This window comes from Platalea leucorodia (genome assembly GCF_965183815.1).
Source record: "Platalea leucorodia genome assembly, chromosome: 7".
Taxonomy (NCBI): domain Eukaryota; kingdom Metazoa; phylum Chordata; class Aves; order Pelecaniformes; family Threskiornithidae; genus Platalea; species Platalea leucorodia.
The window spans coordinates 70,185,745-70,205,382 of NC_138829.1; the positions used below are offsets into that span (position 1 = coordinate 70,185,745).

The following is a 19,638-nucleotide window of genomic DNA, read 5'->3' on the forward strand; positions in this document are numbered from 1 at the left end:
TCCTGTGACTCATTTACCTTTTTGTAACTATACATTGCTCTTTTTATAAAATGCTGGGAAATCTCCCAAGACAAATTCCAATGAAACAGCCAGGTATTTACAGGGAATATTATTTACAGTTTTGGGGGGTAATTCTCTAGAATGGTGTTAAAAGTGTTGAGGTTTATGATTTTTATTTAACATTATTTAACATTATTTATGATTTTTATTTAACATTAAAGTTTACATGAAGCAAATGCAACAAGGGGAGGAAATTGCATCTTGTTCTGATTGTTTATGCATCTGGTCACCTCTGTTACGCCAACAAATGTGACGTACACGTACACAGCACTGGGGCTGGGCTGAGCCATTACTGCCTTCGTGTTGGAGGGTCTCTCTGCTCCTTCAGTGCTAGCATGGGACTTTTCCTCTCGGAATTAAACTTCTGCAGTTCCCTTACAGAAATGAAGCCTAATACAGGAATTACGATATCACAAACTACATTTGAGTGCTTCCTTGTGACTTACAGAACAGAAAATAGAGTGGGGGAGAAGGTGTAGCCTCCTTTAGAGCCACTGAAGGGGGAACTGAAAGGACAGCTCGTGTGACATCCAGGGCAGTTGGAAGGGACCATGCCAGGCAGCACTTGCTGCAACAGTTTTCAAAGTATAACGTGGACTCTTTGCCCCATTCCACCGCTGCTAATCGGTGTGTGGGAATGCGACTGTGAGCGTGCTTTTATCTTATATTTAACATTAGCCTTTTGGATGCTAAGTGGTTTCAAACAGAGCGTGTATCGCAATTATAGCTGTCTTTTATTGCTACGGTGATAAGGGGTGTTAGATATCCAGCTTCCCTTTCCTGCTTTGGAATTCCAGTGTGTGGACCCCATGATGTAGTTCCCCTGTAGCCTGAAGTGCACTGATTCGATGTGAGCGCAGGTTATCAGGGCTAGGTGAGTTTGACCAGGGAAGGCAGATGCAGCAGCACAGAAACGGAAAAGAAAAAGGCAAACACTGAATTGGTTTATTTGCGATAAAACGTTTCATTTGAGATTGAGAAAAAGCATTGCTTTTGTTTGTAGACTTTCTTTTATGGATATATAGTAAAAAAAACTTGTAAGTACAAGAAACTTAAGGGAGCAAATGAGTTAAAATTCATGACAACAAGCTGTCTGAGAAGGGTAGCAAGACGAAATGGTACCATAGGACAAGAGGGTGAGCAAGCCGAACTGAAAAATGGAGCAGAGGCTGGGAGGAAGAGGAGGGATGGGTTTTTTTTAAACCACTCAAGGAACGCTGGGCATATAACAATAATGCTCGTAGTATGTTGCTTTGTTTGAAATCCCTGTAAATCACCTGGTAATAAAAGACGTATTGAATGTGTCCCATCATCATTTTATCCTGCATGCATTTCTCTTTGTATTCTTGTTTCTTAGAGTTCTGTCCTGCCTCTTTCATATGTATTTTTAAACCACAGTGCAAATATTGACCCCTCCGCCTACTGCAAAATGAACAGGAATCTAGTCACTCCCTGTGAATCTTTGGTGAATAGAAACTAAGCCAAAGACCTTTTGCTTATTTAAAAAAAAAACAAAAAACAACCAAACAAAACCATCACATTGTATAACTGGAAATCTCTCTGTGACAGCCCTTTAACTCACTGGCGTTAGAAGACAACAACAGGCAGATGAGCTGTGGGGCTTGCCTCCTATGCCCTTGCTCACTTCCCTCCGTGAACTGAGCAAGCAGCGTCCGAGTTAGCACGCGGATTAGCGAGCATCCCCGGGGAACGGGTCCGCGACCCGCCAGCCAGGCAGGCAGTGGGCAGCAGGTGCTTTTGCCCATGGTTTTCCTCTGCTGCCCGCTCCCCTGCCAGCCTTGCCTAAGAGCATTGCCGCACTGGAGCGGCGCGGGGCAAAAGCTTGACCGCTCGGGCGGCCTGCTGAGATGTGCAAAGGTTATTTGACAATAAATGCAATAAATCGTAAAATAAATACATCTGTTTTGCCACGGAGGTCACGCAAGCTCAGAAATTTTAAGGTCAGCCCGTGTTAGTCCAGTTTCTGATAAATGGCTGCGTGCTGCGTACACATTACGAGGCTGAAGCTCTGCTGAAGTCCGTGGGGCGAAGCCAGCTCGCGCCATGGGAGGCGAGGGAGGAGCTGGCCCAGCACACCACCTAGGCTGGGTAGAAGAGGGCTTCTGATCTTTGATCGATGTCTAACATGAGCAAAAATAGCGTTTCTGTTGTGCGAGTGGATAAACGTAGCCCTGTTTCCCCAATCAATTATCCTGATAGCTGGCTATTTAGTTAAGCCTTTCTCTCTTGTACAGATAACTCGGCATGGAAATCTTTAAGCCTTGCTCTCCTGAATACCAGGACTTTTATTAAAGAATGATGACTTCATCGACATCTTGGTTTTGCCAATATTTGAGCTGTACACAAAAAAGATTGTGCTTTTGCCTGGCAGTATCTTAAGTAACCCTTTCCTTTCTTTTATTTTACTTCTATAGGTTTATGAAATATTGAAAAGAACGACATGTACCAAAGCAAAATATAGCATGGGTAAGGAACTTTATTTAGCTTTAAGATCGATATCGTTTTCAGGTATTGAAAATAATTGCAAGTTGTAACTGGCTGTGGAGTTCAGGTTTTTCTCCTGCTCTCTAATTTGATGTATGTGGATATAATTGTTTTATTTGGAAATTTAATTTAATTAATGCAACTGTTTGGAATTTTTTCAAATGTGAATTTATAGATTTGACTCTAAATTAAATGGTAAGTGAGTATATAGCCCTTGCAGATGTTAGTTAGGTCCTTTGCAGCAGGACTGGATGTGATATAAACCAGTGAATAATATGTGTTCTGCGCTAGTTCAGTTTTACGCTCGCTGAAGTGGATGAGGGTATTACCATGAATTTCAATAACTGCAGTGAAAGTCTACAGATTGGCCCATTCCTTTTAAGTAGTAACCTCACATTTTTATCGTGGGATGGCCTTTCAACGACTTCAGTGAAATGGTCTTAACTGATGACTGCCCAAAACACTGTCCTAAGTGGAACTGAGATTAACCCAGTGGAACAGCCAAGGACTAAGGCATGCGCTGAAAGCCGGCCCATCTCTTAGCCCTCAAAACAGTTGTTGCAAGTCAGCAGGTGCAAAGTTTGTACTGCCATGGCCAGTAGTTTTCGGATTTCAGCCTTACGGCTTGTGCTCTAAGAACTAAATTCATAATACAGGTAAACATGAATTGCAAATCAGGTCACCTTAAAGATTTGTTGGCAGCTTTTCCCGTTCAGCTGTTACATACTTTATTTTATATGTATAGTGATATATAGGTGTATATTTGACTGTGGGACCAAAATTAACAAATAGTTAATGGTAAACCAAATTATATAAAGCTGAATTCTCTCATATCCAAGCTTCTTAACAGACAAGCAACAGAAACAAATTAGTATGAGAAAAGTGCATGAACATGGGAGAAAATGTTTGATAACTGTTGGAATCTGTTATAGCATTTATTTGCCTACAAGCAGTTAAATAAAACAAAGGGAACTTGAATTACAGGTAGTTCTGTTCAATATTGACCCATCAGCTGCTTAGAAATACATCAAATAATAGAAGAATAAGTATGCCAGAAATTATTTCCATGCTTTGACTTTTCTGTTGAAGTAACACCGTACAATGTACAATTGTTGAGTCCTTATATACACTAAATTTTGGTGTTCAGCCAGTATTAACAGAAGTACTGCTTCCCTGTAGCATGGGAAATTAAATTAATCTGTGACTTTCAGGACCCTTTTCGAGTCCGGTGCTGGATCATTTTCGTTGAAAGTTACATTGGCACTCTTGAAAGGGGAAGGTCATACAGCTCAGTTTGAATTCTTGCCTTGGAGTTGGTTACTCACTTGATTTTTTATTTTTTTTTTCTTTCTTTTTTATTTTTTTGGTCCAGAAATAGGAAACACATTAGAGTTGAATAGCGCAGAGGCTAAAGGGAAGTAAAGTGTTAGGATTCTTGGAACGTTCTTCTACCTGAGACTGGCAAGGTCACACAGTATACCTAATAAAAATGTCATTAGGCCAGCCTGTCCATGGGTGTACACAGCATAACTCAATCGGGTCCTTTGTGTTCCAGCGCTGGAATGCTGGGTTACAACCCAGCAGAGGTTGCAAACAGATTTGAGCAAACACAGATAATGCTGAACGTTTCTGCCCAGCAGGAAAAAGGCGGCCGCCCAGTGAACACTGCAGTCTTTGTTATTTATTCTGCAGATTTGTGGAAATGTGAATCTGTCTTCATTGTTAAATACTGATATGTAGAAGGGTACTACGTAGCTCTTTGGTCGGTCGCACAGCCCTAGAAAAATAATTTATCTGCTCACTAGTTGTTTCTGCCAGAAGCATGGAAACATTTGCAGACAATTCATCGTACCGTACAATCTTAAATAGGACTTTGAAAATTACTGATACTGCAGGGTACTGAGCACTCCTGGAGCAGTTCCTCCAGCAGGTGATTAGTATCTCAGAAATGTTAATGAACTTGAAAAATTCTCAAGAACAATCAAAAATGTCTCGGTGAACCTACAGTCAGCTGTTTCCTGGTTCAGAGTTGCTGTTCCTTCAAATCCAGCCCCACACTCTTTTCTTAGCAATGAACTAGATGGCTGACACGGAGCACACTGTAGCACATAATTTTTCTTTTCTTATTCTAAGTCCTTTTAAATCCTCCACCATGCCAGTGGCCAGGTTTCTTTTTTTTTTTTTTTTTTTTTTTAATTGGCATTAGTCAGCTTAGCTTTGCACAAAAACAAATACTTGACTTAGCTCTGATTCAGCACCCAAGACTGGTTCATTGAATCCCCAAATGTATCTTCGTGGATTACACGACACCTTCAGACGCGGGTAATACTCCGTAATTGGAAGTAGCTATATTAATGCCAGCAGCTGCAGCAAGAACATTGGAGAAGTAATGTGCTAAAGCCCTCAGAGGTTCAGGTCCAGCCGAGTGACCTTTGGGAACGGTGCAGCGAGCTGCAGTGTCGAAGAGCCCCTCGCTGTTGTGCTCCTCCAGACTTGCACGTTAACTTCTCCCCCCCGACCCGTGCTCTGGCCCCAAGTTAAGGAGCGATACCCCACTTGGGAAGGCAGGACTCCTCAAAGTCCCGTATGCCGCATACATGATATAGATGAAGCATTAATTGCTTTCAGCCTCATGCATGTCACTAATAAACGGATGTGTAAACAGGGAAAGGAGAGGGAAGAAAGAAGGACACTACCCTTTTAAATAAAAGACGAAAATGTGGTAAATATGGTAAGTATTCCGCCAAGGTCTTCGCAAAGGCTTTCCCTACAATTTCTCTAATCAATCTGAAATCTAAATTCAAACTTTGTGTGGATGATGCGTGCGTATGCGTGTTCCCGTATGCCATCAATTCCAGCCATATTCTTCTTGTGATCGAGCCTTCTGCTACACACTTTCAAATCTGCAGGCTTGCCCTTAAATCAAACTGACTTTTCAGAAAATGTAATTTATTTTAATGACTAATTTCAAGTCATTGGCTTCTAATTCTTGATTCTCAAATATATATGACTTCCTCTTGCTCTCTGCAGTTTCCCATTTCATAAAATGAGTCATGTTTAATAACCTATATGATTAAAAATGAAACTACATGGAAAGGAATGAGATGGCAGAAAAATCATTATCTGACCAAATGACTGTTATTTTGAGGGAAATCTCCAGGAAGGATGATAAAGTGAGCCTGTCTAACCTCGAAATTGTAAATAACTATTATGTCTTTATTTTTCAAGGGATCACCAGTCTGCTTGCCAATGGAGTTTACAGTGCTGCATATCCTTTGCATGATGTAAGTGATCTCGGAATATATTTTACATGTCTACTCTCTGACACCAAGAAATCCTTAACGTGTTACGTATTAATGGCATCATCCCAAACACAAGTGTTCGGATCCTGACTCCCTGCTCACTTGTATCATGATTGCAGTAACTTCTGCAGGTGGTTTCCATCACTCTGCTCGCTTTTAATGAATTTCCCACCTCTGTTCTACGTTTGATGACCATGAGTGACATTTGAACGTAACATTAGAAGAGTTGTTTTGGTGGCTTAGCAAACAAAATGCTTCTGTTACTTTCTGACCTTCTGCTCCCGAGGTCCCTGGCATCGGTGCTAGGAAACATAGTTATTCCTGGGGTACCAAGTGGGTAGGTCCCTCATCCACATCCCCCTGGCACCCCCCTTGCAAGTACAGAGATGTCAGTGGCTGTGTGTCCAAGCGATTGATTGCCACTAGAGGGAAAACCATAAGCAAGAATTTCAAGTGAGGTATTTTATGGGACTGGATGTGACTGCAGACCTTCTTACTGGAGAAATCTGCTTTTGAGCAGTTCAGTAAGATGTCAAGAGTGTGTTTGACTACAGTGTTCACTGAGAGGATTAGAGGGAGGTAGGGAATTTGGTGGCACTCACAGCCGAGCTGGGGATCCCCATCCTGCCAGAGGTGCACAGCAGTTGGATGCTGATGACGTCTTTACTGAGGGGTTCAGGGTACGACTAGAACTGACAAACACACTCTCTTAGCTAGACCCTAACAGAAAGGCTTGACAGATGTCAAGGGGACGTGGCAGTCGTGCTGCTCACGATGTGCTGGCTGTGTGAACATACAAGGCTGTCGAGCCTCGTGCTGGTTTTCCAGCGTGGGATGTGAAGATGAAGCGTGTCTTCCTAGTTTTCTGCTCCCCTCACTCACACTGGTTTTACATGGGACCGCAAGTGCTTTATCTCCATGTAACTGAGACCAGAACAGCCTCTTTATCTGCCTGATATTTATCATAAATGTCAGGCACTCTTAAACTACAGCAATATCGCTTAGAAATCCAGAAAGATTAAATAAACTTCTCTGCATGTACTTGTCTCACATCTTTAGACAGCTACTGATAGTCTTGTATGTAAGTTATTTATTGTCTTAGTTTACTCCTTTATCGTATTTAAAAATAACTCCAAATTAAAACCTCAAATCTAATCAGCCCTGAGTGTTTGGAGAGTCTGGATAGGGATCAGCTCTCTCAGCTGGTCTCTTCTCTTTCAAGTGGACTGAGCTGAACCCCAAATACTGTGGCAATACCGCATCCTTTCCCTTGACATTTTTAGGCCACCTTTATCACTTATTCATTCCTTTTTCCCCAGTGACAGACATTATTACTCTTTCTTAATGTGCCTGACGACAGAAGACAAAGTGTGCTATGACAAATGAACTCCTAAAATACTGCATTATTTTACAGATTGCTTTTTCTGTTTTTGATGCATTAAGTGAGTGGGATACATGGGTATGCAAGATGCATAGCAGCTCTGGGCGCGACTCACTGAATGACGCAGATTTTCTTTTTTTAAAGGGTGACTATGAAGGTGAAAACGTTGAACCTAATGACAGAAAAGTAAGTTGATATAAAGGGGGTTTAATATACTTGCAAGAGTCCCAGCCTGAAGAGTCACCTGTTGGAATCTGGATGTTTGCCAAGATTTCACAGAAAACACCGCAAAAAGGCACTAAATGCCAAGCAGTGGAAGTACAGAAGTACTTTCCAGTGTTTAAATTTGCCCAAATGTGGTATGGATATGTATAAATTACCAAGCTCGATAATGATACGTTTCTTGCCATGTTGGTAAGAGTATTGACAGCATTTATGCGTAACTTCTCCTGAAGTTCAGAATATGTAATTTCAGGCCAGCTCTGATGAGAATCTGCTCAGTCATATTCTGGTCTCCGTATCTGACATAAATCCTGCTTCGCTCCACGGCGAGCTCCGGTCTCGGCACTGCAGCCTCTGCTGAATTCACGTGCTGCTGATCTGGAGCGTGAGGATCAGAACTGGGCGGGGGGGGGGGGGGAGGGAGGCAGTTGAAAACATAAGGATAAAAGGTATTGGGAAAGATAAAGATTGGGTATTTATCAGAAATGAGACATTCTCAGCAAAGCTTTAATGTGCACTGTTCAGCCAGAAACTGCCCTGTGGATGTATACTGATGCATTGCATTGCTTTTCACATAAGTCTGTGGTTTAAATTGTGTTTTTCTTGTCTGTATACTGAAAGACGTTTGCTCGTTGTAGTAAAATGAGTAGGAATTATTCTAAGGAAATACTTTTCATAAGAAAAAGCAAGTTTTTCACCCTTTGCAGAAATGTTGATTTCTTAAATGCAGAGCGCAATTAGTACATACTCCCGATCACACTTCTCTAAAGAAGATAGGCTTTTTTTCTGTGTATCATCAGGGAAAAATGAAGTAGAGAGGTTATGACCAGTTCTCTCAGGAGCTGCTACTAAATTTGGGTGCCGTATATGTTGGGCTTTCAGACTTGAAACTTTGCCTTTCCAGTTTGTTCCATGGTCACGTCTCCAAAGAAATGCTGTGGACGTTCAGGTTGTAGGAAAAGCAGATCTAAAGCCCTTCAGGTTGGTCATGTAAAAATAGGTACCCAAAATTAAAGGTCTGCTGGGCCTTAATGGTGCAAATGGCTCATCAAAAGACAGCGACTGTTATTTCCCCCCCTCTATTGATTTGTGTTAAAAATACCACATACCTGTCATTTCATTATTAAGCAACACATTGCTCAACCAAAAATAGGTTGAAAGTCCATGTTTTCTCAAAGCGTCTGGATTATCGTCTTTATTACTAACTTTTCAAACCTCACAAATTCACTCATTTCACAAGTTCACTGTGTGTTTGGAAATGTTTACCTTGGCTTTTGACTTCCAGTTCCCTCAAATAATCGTTTGGTGTGTTTTGGCATGTCTCTTCTGGTTTCTTGAAGCTTTCTTTAATCTAATCCAGTGCTAGGCCAGGCTTGTGCCTTTTTTAACAACAAAATTAAAGATTTGAGGCATAGAAATGAAGTAAATATTTAGGGCCAGTGCGCTGATCTCCTCTAATCATGTCTTTGAAGCTGTGCTTTGAATATCAGGCTGATAAATGTCAGGATAAATGAGATAATTCATGTGTACTTTAGGCACAGATTTGGTTTGAAGTGTTGTACAAAACTGAAACGTGGCACTGATGCAAAATCTCCATAGCTTTGTATTTGCCTGACCAGCTTAGATCACAGAAAAGGAATATAATTTCCAGCACAAACTTAGCTTGCAAAAATGAAGTAAATAATAAAAGGAAGGGACTTCGCTAGTGCACATGGATGTTGAGGTGTCCCAAATCAATAATTGTTTCCCAGACACAGGCAGCTGGCCTTAAACTTTTGGAAGATGCAGTTGAAAGAAACCTATAGCAGAACAAAAATAAGATTTGCAAGAATGTTGCTGTTTAATAAATGCCTGCCTTTAGGTTTCAGTTTCTGCTCTTACTATTGTAAGGACACTAATAAAGACTAATGATTTTGGGTTGCGAAGGGGAAAATCCACAGTCCACTTATATTTTTGATGTTGTATTTCTGTAAAAGTAAAGAAGTTGTATGTTTTGAATGACTCGAACCATTTGCATGAGAGGTATAGCAGTTCAGCTTGGAAAGTTTGTGTTAATGATTTGGCAGGAGAATTGCACAAGTGCTCTAGAAACGCTGTTGGCTGTATGACTTCTCTGTGATAAAACGTGAGAAGTAGGAATGGGTGCGGGCAGCAGCGGGACAGCCAGCCTGCCCTTCCTTGCTTTGCTGCATTTCGCTGGAGAAATGTAGGAGGCTGACATGTCAAGTTTCTCATGATAAAATAGTCTACGGATTTAAGCAATAACATCCTGTTTGGTCTGTTCTTCTATGAACAAGATTAATAATGTTGCCCTCCCTGTAATGATAACTGGTTTAGATCTTGGCTCCCCATTGCAGTTTCTTCCACAGCTGAGCTGGTTGTGCAGCCCTCACCCGCCGGTGGAGGTCTGTGTAACCGAGCTCTGAAATTTTCTGCCTTTTTTTTTTTCCGTTTTACCCAATGTTCAATGAAAAGAAATACCTTGGCAGTAATCAGTTCATGCTCTTACATTTGAGAGAGCAGTAGAAGAGGAAAAAGGAAAAAGATGATGTTGTTGCCAGGTGAATTAATGAAATCAGAAGTGACCATCAAAGCATCTCCTTGAAATACTGGTAGTTGGTCCAGGAGCGTCCTGCTACCCAGCTCATGTCGCTGGGTTGAAGCAGGGAGAGAAGCAGTAAAGGGAGACCTGACTTCACAAGGAGATGTAAAGCTTCTCTTCCCCTGTCCCACAGAGGAGGTGATGGCTGGGTGGCCAGTGAGCACGCTTCGTCTTCTCCAGTATTTTTTGTACACGTGGTGATTTTTTTTGTTCACTCTTAGCTGAACTGAATTAAGAGGAAAAATCAGATCTGAGAAGCATTATTTATATATTTTATGAAGTAAAGGATAAGTTGAAGGTCTCAGAGGAACCTTATTTTTATGAGGGATTCAATTTTATAAATCACTAATGAGGATTATTGTTTTCCTTGGCCCGTATCCTAACCAAAAGGATGAGTGGAAATCATCGTGTTCTTTTAGTTTAAAGCTGAAAAACTCTTAAATGCAGGCTTTGAGGCACCTCTGCACAGCACCTCTTGATGGATGCTGAATGTTATAGTTTGTGTAGTGAAAACAAACCAGTTTATTCTGGCTTTTTTCTGTCTTGTAACTCAAAGCATATCCATCTTTCACATCCATTCTGCTCGATACCTCCTATGGATCATAAAATCAGGACTACTCTCCCTGTCGCTGCTATAGTTATCCATCGGTCCAGTTGCTGAAGAGCCTTTTAACGTGCTAGAATTCATCACTGTATTATAGCATGCCAAATCATCAAATTTGTTTTTAATACTTAATGCAGACTGCGTGTATTGGCAGATTATGGGTTGAGACCACAAAGTGGTGAGACCAGATCCACAGCCTGAACTCTGCAGTTTGCTGCGACCAAAGGAGAAAATGCTCGTGTACGCAGTGCTTTAGCTTTTGCCTTGCCTTTCTGTTTTACAGCTCCTGTGTGAGGAGTGGGCGAGCTATGGAGTCTTTTATAAATATCAACCAATTGACCTGGTGAGGTGAGAGTTCAGCCCTTAACGTCGTGTTTCCACGGGCAGCGCTGAAGCTGTGCACAGCGATGCTCGTGCGGGCGTCCCTGCGGGGATACTGGCCTCGGTGCCACCCCAGGGGACTCCGGAGAATGGAAAGTTTGCTGGGGGAAAAGTTTTCTGTGGGTTTAGAAACACGCTGATGTATCCCACCTAGTGTGAAAGCTTGCAGGGGACGTATTTTTAATGTATTTTGTTTGCTTATGGTGAGAGCTGAGACTCTTTGAAGAAAATGAGGTGCTTTTTTAAGAGGATTTGCTCACAGAAGATCCAAAGATACCCATTTACACAGCAGAAACACGGGGGAAAAAATTACTAATTGGACTGACTTGCTTTCATGGTGCCTGTATCTCTGGATTAACTCCAAGCATCATGAGAAAGAGAGTCCTCTGAGAAGAAAAAAATTCCCACAGGTCATCAGATCTTACTTTCGCCATGCTTAATCCAGCTGCGATTCGTAATTTTAGCCATGTTATATTTTAAGAAATAGGAAACATTTCTCTCTCTCATTTCTTTTTTTAAATGTATTTCAGAAAATACTTCGGAGAGAAGATTGGACTATATTTTGCCTGGCTGGGAGTTTATACACAAATGCTTATTCCAGCTTCAATTGTAGGGATTATCGTTTTCCTATATGGCTGTGCAACTGTGGATGAGAATATACCAAGGTAAAATAAATAAATAAATAGATTCTGTTATTGGAGGCCAGTAGAAACTCAAAGTAAAACATTACCTTTCTCTATAAGTGTTTTGTCAGTAATACCTAGGGTGAGCACAGCTGAAACTCTGCCTCCCGGTTTCTAGGGCTTTGCCCTGGGCCACCCGCAGCCCGACACCCCAGTCCGTCTTCGCTGGCCATGGCTTCCCCCAGGCCATCTGCCAACTGGCGCTTGCCGGAGTACAGTCTGCTCCCATCTCTGTCCCTCCTCACGCCCCACACGCTTCGTCTTTTGGAAGCTGTGCTTAAAATGAAGCCACCTCCACACGGCCGGGGGAGCTTGCAGTCCCACCGATTTCTGCTTCCAGTAAGCGATGGAGCGCTACCAAGGGCTGAGAGTGGGCGGCAAAACTGCAGCACGTTTTTAAATCGTTAGCATTTATTGTTAATGTTACTTGTGGAGTTTGCATTGAAGTACTAAAAATAATTCTTGGCCGGTTGCTCAGGTGGGTGTTGAGGTTTTTTTTCCTAACTCAGATCATTATGTTAAAAGAAACCAACAAAATACTGCTAATGATAGGTTTTAGTGCTTCCCATCATAAAATGCTGAGGAGGGCATTGTGTGACATAAAGATGAATCAAGAATATACATGCCTAAAATAAGCAATTATGGTCAGATTAACAAAATCTTGATATCCTACTATTTTTAATTTTTTAATAAGTTTTATATTATAATATTTTTAAAGCCCTATGATTTTGCATTATTTATGCTGCATGCATCAACAGCTGAAGATGAAAATTACATAGTTTGTACAACAAGCATGAGCACTGAGTAACAAAGCAGATAATGGATATCGAAAAATAGATATATTTTTTTTGTTCATTAAGAGTGCTTTGTACTGCTTCCAACAGTAGAAGAAAGTCAAAGGGACGGTCACTGTTGCTATTTCACAGATGGAGTGCAGAGAAAATAAATTGGTTGAACTCCAGTCTCTTGATACTCAGCACTTCCCTTGTACCTTATCTATTGCTGTAGTTTGTATTTCAAAACAAGAATTATTTTTAATTTTTTTTTTTTTTAAACTGTAAGATCCTATAGTAAAAAGCATAGAGCCTTATTCCTTTCATAACGCTATCTCTTAGCCCCTGAAACAGAAGTAGGGCTGGGGATGGAGGGAGACAGCAGCCTCGCGTGAGGATCTCAGCCCGTGCAACGGTGTAGGTTACGGACAGAGCTGCTCGCTGGGGCAGAGCTGGGCAGCACTGCGAGGGTAGCATCTGATGGTCCTACAGACCAGAAACAGATGCTGTGCAGAGCAGAAAAGATCATCAGAGCATGGCAGATGGAGCCATACTCACCGTGCTTTTTCCGTATCTTGTTGCTCTGTTGCAGTATGGAAATGTGTGACCAGAGAAACAACATCACCATGTGTCCCTTATGTGATAGAACATGCAGCTACTGGAAGATGAGCTCCGCTTGTGCGACTGCTCGCGCAAGTCATCTGTTTGATAACCCTGCAACTGTCTTCTTCTCAGTCTTCATGGCTCTCTGGGGTAAGAAGATATATGCCTTCATGTTAAGTTTTTAATTATTTAGAATACAACAGGAAGAAACAGAAGAGATAAAGCAGTATATTTATACTCAGGCAGTTAATTATATAAAGAACTCTTTTTTTCTTTCTTTTTTTTTCTTGCCCATGAAACTGTCACCCCCAAATTTATATTCTGGACTGAAGGCTAAAATTCAAAAAGTTGCTCAAGATGAATATCAAATGAAATTGTTAAGCATCTGTCATAAAACTGCTGTGTGGTATGTCAAAATTTCATTAACGGGATTGCACAGCTTGCCAAAAAAAAAAAAAAAATCTATTTAGAGAGCCAGCTTCCACTTTAGAACATTACAGAAGAAATGTATTAATGTATTCTGAGGTCGTGGGGAGGGCTCCGCAGGGAAGCCTAATGGCCGTTAGCGTCTCGGGACAAACCAAGATTGATTCTTGAGTGTGCTCAGAGATGCAATTAAGTTTATCAGCAGGCAAACCTCATGCATGGAGACCATGAGGCGGGAACGGTGGCGTTATAGGTATCTTTTCTGATGCTGACTGCCCTTGTACTATGAGCACATCACTTAACCTTTCTTGGCATGTCTGTAGAACTTGGTTAATAATATTAACCCTCTCAAGAAATCTTTGTGAGAGTGTCCTCAGGAACGGTTATCGAGGGCTTTTCTCCTCCCTGCTGGAGGAGGGATGGGGACCTCCTTGCTCGGGCACCCCAGCACCAGCCATGGGCGCTGGAGGAGTGGAGCCTCCCGTCGTCCTCGCTGCGGGCCAAGAGGGCCTGTTAAGATAAACGGGACCCGATGGGCTCCAAAAGCCGCGTTTGTAACTGGGAGCCCTATCCAGAGAGGCGACAGAGAACAGGGACATGTGTGTTATTCCCCCGGCTGTGAAGTCTGATAGCCCCATGCTCCCAGCGTCAGTGGGAGCAGCACAACATGATGTTTGCCTCTCCTGTACACCTTGTTTCGAGTTAGCAAATAACCTGTTTTGGATTATGTTTAATGCTAAAAAACATAGCCCAAGATTTATTTGTGCTAGTACGTAGGGAACCATTTTTACGTTAACATTCATCTGAACTGATTTTAGTACAATTCAACGTAATCCATGTAGAGCAGTGTCTTTTTGACCAAGGTCTCCATTTGAGATAATGATGTTTTAGATGCAATGCTAAGAGCTCATTGTCAAGTACTGTAAGGAGAAGGACAAGGACGGTCCCGCAGAGGGATTTGGGAACAGTGGGGAGTTGGGAGCGCTGCAGGCTCGGAGGGAAAGCTGGGAAGTGGGGGGATGCTGAACTCCACCAGCTTCGTAGCAGACAGGAGGGATCACTGCCTTACAGATCATCTGGCCATGTAGCATATAGGGAGAAATGTGATATACCCCGAAGCAGGATGCAGTGTCAGAGACTTTAAATAGGCTGATTCTCTCACGTGGAGAGTCACGTATCGGTTTCGTTCTCCCTCATTTACCATTACTGTGAACCCCACGTGGATCTCGGCACATAATGCTCTGTTGTCCAAAAAGTAATGCTGTTTGCCTCTCTTTCCTCAGCAAACAGCGGTGGGTCCCTCCATCCGTTTTTTTACATTTTTGGGCAAAGGAAGGCAGATTGGCAGAAGCCAGTTTCTGTGCTCTGTACAAAATCAGGCTTAATATCTGAGATAGTTTTGGAGCGGGATGTGAAATTCCTCAAGTTCTTCGGAGTCAACATCAAATTTTCTCGTGGTGCAATAGCATATAAAATAAATGTTGTTTCAAAAAGGTCTTTTTGAATTGGGAAAATCAGAACTTTTTCCACATAGTTTTGAATTTGCGTTATTGCAAATTTCATTTCTAAAGGATTTGTCAAAATGTTTTTTTAAAAAATGAAATGAGCACCTTATTTTTTAAGGAAATAGTATGAACAAAAATTGGCTGTCTCTAAATGTAGGCACACATAGAGTCTCCAGTGCCATTTGTGAGCAACTCTGCATGTAATGAGAAGTTTTATTAGGTTCACGTGCAGTTGAAGAGTTGAGGCAGACCCAAGTAACCTGCTCAGGTGACCCAGGGCGTCCTTAGCATAGCAAGAAAATTAGCCCAAGTTCAGGGGTATTATGGTGAGCAACCATTTGGCCAGGCTTTCTTTGTATGGTGATGGTATTGTAACACCCCGGAGAACTCCACTTACGCGAGCATAAAACAGCGATAGCAGCAAACTGAGCCCCGGTCAAAAGTTCACCATTAACCATGGACCGTGGCCCAGTGCTGTTTGGTATTAAATGGCATTAAAAATGTCAGAGAATACAGATAAGAGCATCTGGACAGTAACCTTTGGGAATTTTTAAGTTCCACTTATGTTTATGGGCCCAGATGAAATATGAAAATGCAGGTACGCTTGGCAAAGCAGCGGTGCATCGCTGCCTGGCACGTTCGCCGAGGACTTTTGAAATGAGCTGGCTGTGTTTCAGACGCAGTCTTTTCATTTTGCATTGTCGTAAGTTAGTGCCATGGAAGGACTTCTAGTAGCACTGAGAAACATCATCTCATTCACTTTCCGTATTTGTCGCTGTACATGGAAGGTGCAGACCCTGGCGCGAGAACTGCTGGCGGTGGGGAGAGGGGAGGCAATTCCAGGACCGTGACACAGACCCTCTTAAGATACAGCTATGGCCATCCCGATTTACAGGAAGCCTATGGCTTGTAAAGGGGCTCAGTTGTAAGTTTTGCATGTGAGAGTTTTGCTTGGACGGCAAAAGAATGTCATGACCGTAGCCTGGTTCCAGTCAGGGTGTCCTTTCCTCTCTTTTCAACTTTCTTACCCTCTCCCCGCCTCCGTTTTTTTCTGGATACGAATGTTTCTGAGCACATCTGTTAATACTCACTGCGGGAAGCTCCCCTGGGAACACCATTTCTTGGTAGACTTGCCTCTTTCATAATCACTTATTTATTATACAGCACTGGTGTATTCCCAGCATCTAAATACATCCTCTGAGAACTCGCTCGGTCTCAGAGGCAGATAGACTGATACAGACTGGGATCATTCGCTGGGACTCAAGAATTGCTTTAACGAGGTTTCTTTTCTGTAAGTCTTCTCCATCAAAAAGAAACCGGCAGTGTTTCTAATGATAAAAGCCCTTAAAGGCTTCCTCTTTAACAGCCTGCCCACCTGCAGCTTCCACACTGGCATCAGTACTCAGGCTTGGCTGTGATGATTAGAGCTCACCATACTATTATGACCACTAGACGGACGTAATTATAACAATATTAAAATGCTTTATCTTGATATCTTTGAGGAAATAACTATACCATCAGTACAAGGCTAGTTAAATCATTCATATTCTGTTCTAGATAAAACACAGGTTTGTCTGGACTTAGGAATGGAATTATATGCCGATGAAGACCACCAATATCATTAGTCACACATACAAATATTTAAATAAGTTTGGGTGTCTAACTTTCTTATACCCCTTAAAAAATTGTAGGCATCTTTCCACATGAAGCTGTGGATGTAAATGCCCTTTTTTCTCGCTTGCCTAGATAAAAAGGTTGGCTCCTAGCACTGTTAATCAGTATTTCCCAGATAGACACTACTGTTGAATAAAGGAGTAACAAAAATGAAGTTAACGTGGCCCGGTATATGGTACGATATTGCACCTGCTGAGACCCGGGAGGCGAGAGCCTGCGGACGTAGAGCAGGCGAAGCGGAGCATGGCCAGCATGCCTCTTAAGACAAATCCCAGAGGCCGATGTGATATTTTTGGTAAAATGTCGAAATAATTGTTAAACTGTTGTTTCAGCTGCCACCTTTATGGAACACTGGAAGAGAAAACAGATGCGTCTCAACTACAGGTGGGACCTGACTGGGTTTGAAGAGGAGGAGGTTTGTCCCTTCAGTTCTGACTCTTTGACTTCTACCGTGGCATTGCCGATAGCTCCTTGCCCCGATCCCACAGACATTGCCTCACGGGGAACTGCTCTTGGGGCGGTTCCATCGTTTAGAAGAAAGGAAAATCCTATGCATGAACTATTTGAGGTTTTTATAGCAAGGGTATGACTAGTATGTCTTGTTGCCATAGAAACGTAATTGTATAGTCACAAAATCTAACTTTTTTTGAAGTGCGTAGTCGGGTCACACCTAGCAGCATAGGCATGGAATATACAGCTCAGCCCTTACTCCTGGGCTGATGTCAGGGTGCTAACAACTTAGGACCTCATTCATCTCACGCTGCTGTAAATCAGAAATGAATGTATTGAAGTTGATAAAGTTACAGCACTGTAAAAAAGCACTGAAAAATTCCTATTAACTTTAACGATGCAGGATCAAGCCCTGACTTGGAAAATACCTAAGAAAATATTGCCAGACATGTGGGCTTGGGGCATTGGGAGGGACACGGTGTGGAGGTGTTGGCTTTTCTTTCATTTGCTGAAATAAAACCCGATATCCCTAGACAGGTTTACGCTAAATGTGCTAAATAGCATGAAAGGGAAAAGGGCCGCATCTGTATGAAAAAAGGTCTTAAAAATCAATGAAGTTTTAGAACGAAAGGAGAGAAAATCCTCAGCCAGCTGAGAAGCTGTATCCCACCTTTTTGTTTTTAATTTTGTCACTTGTCAAAAAAGGAGACACCTTCCTAGACTACAACGCGGTCCCAGCCCCGGCAGCCTTGCCCTGGGCTGTGCTGCAGTTCAGAGGCGGCGGAGGCGTGCGGGTCCCTTCCATTTTCCCATCGTACGTGACGAGCCCTGCTACGAAAACCCCGCTGCGGGATCTGAGCTAGGACCCGCGGGTTGTACAGGCGTTTGCCACTCCGTTTGCTGGCGGGCTGGCCTTTTTTTTTACTGTTGTTATTATTAAAAGAAGTACGTCCGCCCTTGTCGTATCGCTAGATGTTCTAAATAGATACACAACAAATATTGCTCACATGAAACAACAACCTCACCAGCCCTGGGTTTAACACTATGCAGCTTGATGAGCCTGGCACAGTTATTGTTCCCCTCACCCCCATAATCTTTCCGCTTGAATTATCTCCTCTTAATATTTTCGTCTCCTCCATAATATCTTTTGGTGCGCTATGGCAGCAGCCTCTATGCCGTGCGCTTTGCTAGATCATACCTATTTTACTGGGAGAGAATATAGGGATTTATTTCCTGGATACTATACTGCTCTTTTATTTTTGGTAACTTGTTGTTAGTGTACATGAAAGTAGCAAGGATTAACTGTATCTTTCTGATGTCTATCCCCTTCGTGTCTGAGTTCAGAGCTCTACACAGCTAAAACAGCAGCTGTTAATAAAGTATATTTTATTTGTTTTGTGTAGTCAGCTCTAGATACATGGGTTTAGCAAAGAATTTAAGCCCCTCCTAGTTCTGATTTGGGTGAAACTTAAGCTAGTATCATGTTAAAGGGTCGGGGTTTCAAGTGATATACCGAAACCCAAAGTGTCTCATCTTCTGGTGGTTTTAGGGACACCTAGTTCATACAATACTTACAGTAATGTTAATAAATGTTGTAGAACATGAGTAGACTGATTTTCTCTGGTAGTGTCTAGCCACCCACTGTACCTATGTTTGTGTCATGTAATTTTTAAAATATAAATCCAATATGATCTGCAACAGTTCAGTAATCAAGTTTTTGTTTTTGTTTTTGTTTTTTTTTTCTTGTTTTTCGTGTTTTTTTCTGGTTTCCTGAAGGAGGCAGTCAAGGTTTGGAAAACTTTTTTTTTTTTTTAATTGCTCCTACCTTTTTTATTACATGTCTACTGATGAATGTCATCTTTTGATCTCCACCTCTTCTTTTTCGAGCATCAGATTTTCTTTAGATCTCCCACTGATTGCTTTGCCTTTACACCCTCCCCCTCTCCACTTGTTCAGACTTTTTTCAACTCCGTTCTGTTTCCCATCCAATGCATAATTGTAAATTCTGAATCTTTTGTGAATGCGTAATTATCGTGAATTCTGAATCCGTCAATCTTTCTGAATCTTTTGGCTGTCTCGTCCTTCTAAGTGTTTCCTACGCCCTCTCCTTCAATGCACACGGGTAATCGGTGGATGCTGTCCAAGACAGGATTAGAGGAAGACCCCAACTGACAATTTTCTGGGATCCCAAAGCCAAGTATTTTGCATACTGACAGCAGATAACTGCTTCCCTCGTGAGCAGAGGGTTGCTGAAATGACAGTTAATGACATGCAAAATCTGATTTTTATCAAAAAGATAGGTGATTAAAATCCAAGCATAACGCCACGTGGTATGAACCACGCTGTCTGCAGGCTGTGCTGTATACTCTTATGTATTAAATTGAACCGACATAGCATTGCATGTGGCTGTCTGACAGTGAGTGCAGATCATTCTGCAGTTGCTGCTGTAGAACTGTGAATGATACGG

At 42.1% G+C, this 19,638-nt stretch overlaps 1 protein-coding gene across 2 annotated transcripts in view; it reads left to right on the forward strand.

Moving 5' to 3' along the window:
- Window positions 1-19,638, forward strand: part of ANO1 (anoctamin 1) — an 80,814-nt gene that overhangs the window by 44,600 nt on the left and 16,576 nt on the right. For both annotated transcript variants that reach the window (XM_082317245.1, XM_082317246.1), the window contains exons 7-14: window positions 2,496-2,547; window positions 5,231-5,296; window positions 5,794-5,849; window positions 7,393-7,434; window positions 10,960-11,024; window positions 11,588-11,722; window positions 13,106-13,266; window positions 17,054-17,136. In XM_082317245.1, the coding sequence (XP_082173371.1) occupies window positions 2,496-2,547; window positions 5,231-5,296; window positions 5,794-5,849; window positions 7,393-7,434; window positions 10,960-11,024; window positions 11,588-11,722; window positions 13,106-13,266; window positions 17,054-17,136 (660 nt within the window). The remainder of the gene's footprint in view (window positions 1-2,495; window positions 2,548-5,230; window positions 5,297-5,793; window positions 5,850-7,392; window positions 7,435-10,959; window positions 11,025-11,587; window positions 11,723-13,105; window positions 13,267-17,053; window positions 17,137-19,638) is intronic.